At 35.4% G+C, this 4,317-nt stretch overlaps 1 protein-coding gene across 2 annotated transcripts; it reads left to right on the top strand.

Annotated features, from left to right (window-relative positions):
* Nucleotides 1-1,111: 1,111 nt before the first annotated feature.
* Nucleotides 1,112-3,460, top strand: LOC133307218 (calmodulin-1). 2 transcript variants are annotated; one of them, XM_061507693.1, is made up of 2 exons: nt 1,112-1,338; nt 2,695-3,460. In XM_061507693.1, the coding sequence occupies exons 1-2, from the start codon at nt 1,256-1,258 to the stop codon at nt 3,077-3,079; spliced, it is 468 nt and encodes a 155-aa protein (XP_061363677.1). In that variant the 5' UTR covers nt 1,112-1,255; the 3' UTR covers nt 3,080-3,460. The 2 variants fall into 2 exon arrangements, with proteins under 2 accessions (XP_061363677.1, XP_061363676.1); XM_061507692.1 differs by having other exon boundaries at nt 1,122-1,331; nt 2,706-3,455.
* Nucleotides 3,461-4,317: the final 857 nt, after the last annotated feature.

The following is a 4,317-nucleotide window of genomic DNA, read 5'->3' as shown; positions in this document are numbered from 1 at the left end:
TTAATCTATCTTATACACATTAGACTCAATATGGTGAGTCAATTCATGCATGCTCCAAATAAATAACACATGAATGTGGTTTATAGAATCTTGACTAACTTGAAAGGTGCACTAAAACGGGGGTTGTTGTACTCAAAGAATGACACTTCCATGATAGAAAGGTAAATAAATGTAGATTATGCAAGAGATTAGTCCACAAACTTAGGATATCTCACCTTTGTAAAAGGAAATCTCATCACCTATAAGAGCAAGAAGCAAAAGGTAATTTCCCTAATCTAGTGCTTGAGTTATGACACATGGTATATGCGAACTTTTACGGATTGAAAGAGTTCAAGAAGATCTAGGTTGGGAATGTTCCAAGATTAGACTTATTATGTGATAATAAAGATGTGATTCAAATTACCCAAAATCCTATATAGCATTATCACACCAAGCATGTTGAAGTTGGCTGCCATTTTATGAGGCAAAAGTTGGACTCGAAGATTATTCAATTTTTGTTCATTAAATATGAAAAACTAGCTCATGAATGTACTTCAAATATTATTTCAGTTAGGACATTCCATGTAGTAATTGAAAAGTTGTGCATAACAAGCATTTATGAACCGACTTGAGGGAGAGTCTTGCCCAACGAAGGATTGATTCCTTTCTAAAAGAGAGAAATCCTAAAATAGAACAATTAGTGATATGATTAATGGGGAGATCAATCAAATTAGGGAGATGATTTCTTACTCTAAATGCATATTAAATTAGGATATCTTACCTCTTTCAAGAGAGACTGAATCAAACAAGAATGAAAGATTCTCCTAGATATCTCTTCAATTTCAACAAATACAAAAATATACTTGTTCAAAAAAATAAATTATAATGACTAAAACTCAAATTAATAGAAACTATGACAACAATTTTTTTTTTTTATAACTAAAATTTTTAACTTCAATACCCGTGGGTTATAATATAAAAATATCATAATCTGAATTACTTTTCAAGATCCAAAAAGAAAAAAAAATTGTCAAAGTGATAAAAAAAAATTTCCTTGAAAAAAAGGGGAAAAATGATAATTTGAGGAAGTTGAGAGAAAAAGAAAAGAATTAAAGAAAAAGATGCCATAGGGACCATAGCTCCAGCCAGCCGCATGGTGTGTATATATGCCCCACTCCTCCGGTCTTATTTCCCACATTCGTACCACCATTTTCCTTCTCTTTCCCTTTTCGCTCCTTGATTTTCTCGCTTCCCAAACACCACTCACTCACCTCCAATGGCAGACCAGCTCTCCGACGACCAGATCGCCGAGTTCAAGGAGGCTTTCAGCCTCTTCGACAAGGACGGCGATGGTCTCTTTTCTCAGATCCCTTTTTCTCCATTTGATTCTCTCTCTTTATCTCTGCAACCATTGTTTGAGTTTTGGTTGTTTATTAGATCTGATTAGTGCAACTCAATTGTTGTTGTTGTTGCATGTTTCGTGTTTGCTCCCCTGCCCCTTTTGTTTTTTTGGGGGAAAAATGAAATTTATGAAACTTTTGTGGGTGATCTAGGGTTACTTTGTTTTTGTTAGTTTGACTTTTGGACGTTGATTTTGAGCTTGTGGTTTGGTGGTTGTTGCTGAAATTTGTTTGTTCTTGCGGTTTTGTGACCCTTGATGCAATGATATTCGGTATATGCACATTCTTGGTGTGGGTCGACGTCGATCATGAGATCGGAAATACCCTTTTAGCCTTTTAGGTTTTGATCTGGGGTTTGATTTCTCGTTGTTTGGTGCTCAAATCAGAATGCATTTCGTGGATGTGAAATTTGGTGCGATGGATTATGATTTACAAATAATTAAATGTGGGATGGACCCCGTTTGAGTTTCTAGTGCTGCATTTGGGTGGCAGTTTTTTTTTGGTCTTTTCTTTGGAGATTTCTATTTTTGTGATATCTAATGGAATGGCGAATTAGATTATTGTGGATAGTCAATCTATTCTTGTCATCCTGTTGGGTCAGTTCAAGACACAGCCTTGTGTATCTATGATCAGATTGTAAGATTTATGGTTAACTACTATAAGCTTTTTCCTGGCTAGCATTATTGACTTGTATATGATTTTGGAAAAGCGTTTTTTCCTTAGTGCATTTGAAATTGAGGATCGGTTTTCCAAGGAACTTTCTTGATTTGCAGAGTCAGAGCTCTGCAAATTTGCATCTTTGTTGTGATGAGGGCTTTGAAAAAATATATTTCTTGGGGGAATGGGTTATTTGGTTTCGTATAGCTAAGACATTCTTATGTATCTATGTTTTTGGTTTCTGGTTTCGGGTATCATTCTTTATGGATATCTTTTCCATTGTAACATTCAGTGGCTGTTTCCACCGTGAGTGTGTCATGATGGATAGGTGAGTCCCAACACCCATGCATACACCACATGGGGATCTTCTGTTCTGATTACATATTCACTTCACAAAATAAACATTCGTGTGAAGAATTATTTCTCCAAATTTGTGGCTTGTGTGTGCCTTTAATACAATGATACATAATAATATTTTTCACTTTCCATGCTTGTACTCATGCCACAAGTTTTCATTTTCTTTTTGAAGCTTAGCTTTCAACAAAACTGGATGATATATTTTTCTCAGATTTGTGTTGTTTTGGTTCATGTTTCTAAAACTGAGTCATGCAATTCTCTTGTGAAGCTGAATCAGTTATTTGTGTTTAACTATTTTGTAACATCCTATAGGTTGTATCACTACCAAGGAACTTGGGACAGTAATGCGGTCACTTGGGCAAAACCCAACTGAGGCAGAGCTGCAGGACATGATAAATGAGGTTGATGCTGATGGCAACGGAACCATTGATTTCCCAGAATTCCTCAACCTGATGGCCCGCAAAATGAAAGACACTGATTCAGAGGAGGAGCTTAAGGAAGCTTTCCGTGTATTTGACAAGGATCAGAATGGTTTTATTTCTGCAGCTGAGCTTCGTCATGTTATGACAAATCTTGGTGAAAAGCTGACAGATGAAGAAGTTGATGAGATGATTCGTGAGGCTGATGTTGATGGTGATGGGCAGATCAACTATGAGGAGTTTGTCAAAGTCATGATGGCCAAGTGAGGACCAATCAACCATAACCAAAATTTGAAAAGCATATAAAGAGAAAAGGGACAGGGCAGATAAGTTTTGGTGAAAATTCTATTTCCGTTAGGACATCTTCATTTGGGGTCATTAGTTTTTGTTGGTTGAGTGTCTATTTTCTTGTTTGCTTTAATTGGTACTGCTCATTAGTATCCTGCTTGTTTGCTTCGCCCCTTGTTTTAGTAGTTTGGGTTAGCTGTGTCTCACCATGCATTGTTACTTTACTTTTCATCTTTTTTGGTTATTATTATGAACTTAGAACAATTGGATGCAATTTGTGTTTTTTTACATGTGGATGACTAATGCTGTTAATACTTAAAACTTCTGCCATATGATTGTTTATGTGATCATTTTGAACATATGTCATGACTTATAAGTTTAAAATTTAGAATTAATTATGTTCTACTTTGTGTTTTGATTGATTGTTGAATGAACTAAAGTTCGTCATCACATAATCTGAATTGCTTTGCCGCCGTTCCTTTCTTCGAGTGTGAAGCTAGAGATGCGGTAGCAGAACTATTTTGTCTACACTATGAAGTATTATATTGTATTTAGCATGACCAATGATTCTGATAAAAGAAATTAATATTTAATGCGTATGCAAATTTGTTTTTTTATTTCTAAAATTAGAAGATAGCGAGTATAAATTTCTACATATACGGGATGATAATGACTGATACGTGAATGTGAATGTACCTTCCTAGCAGTTGGTAGTTGAATAAAGGAAAGAGTTTATCAAATGTCCTTGTGGTTTGCTTTAGAATCACCTATGCCGCTGTGGTTTTTTTTTATCACATATGTCCCTGTGCTTTGTAAAAAATAAAAAATCACAGGGGTATATGTGATAAAAAAAAACGTGAGCATAGGTGATTTTGAAGCAAACTACAGAGGTATTAGTGAACTTTTTCTTTGAATAAATGTAGGCTTTTAAGGGTGTAGTAAAATGGCGAAAGTTTGATTCTAGTTTACTGGGGCGTGTTTCAGTGAAACCTTGTTATCACCCTTTGGCGGTTCCTATTATATTCTAGTTTGTTAAATTTCATCCAGCTGAGGTTTGCTCGGGTCTCTTCGCTTCACAGTTCTGAGTCTGCTGTCCTAGCTATGCAATAAAAAGCTGTTACTAAGAAGATTCTCAAGTAAACGCTCTACTGTATTCTTTGTATTCAAATCTGTCATAAAATAATGCATAAGAGAATGTCATACAAATAACTAGTTTA

Source organism: Gastrolobium bilobum, unplaced genomic scaffold (genome assembly GCF_033153095.1).
Source record: "Gastrolobium bilobum isolate Gb01-03AN ecotype WA unplaced genomic scaffold, APGP_CSIRO_Gbil_v1 utg1374, whole genome shotgun sequence".
NCBI lineage: Eukaryota > Viridiplantae > Streptophyta > Magnoliopsida > Fabales > Fabaceae > Gastrolobium > Gastrolobium bilobum.
Note: the sequence above shows the minus strand (reverse complement) of the source record. Positions and strands in the feature narration are given on the sequence as shown.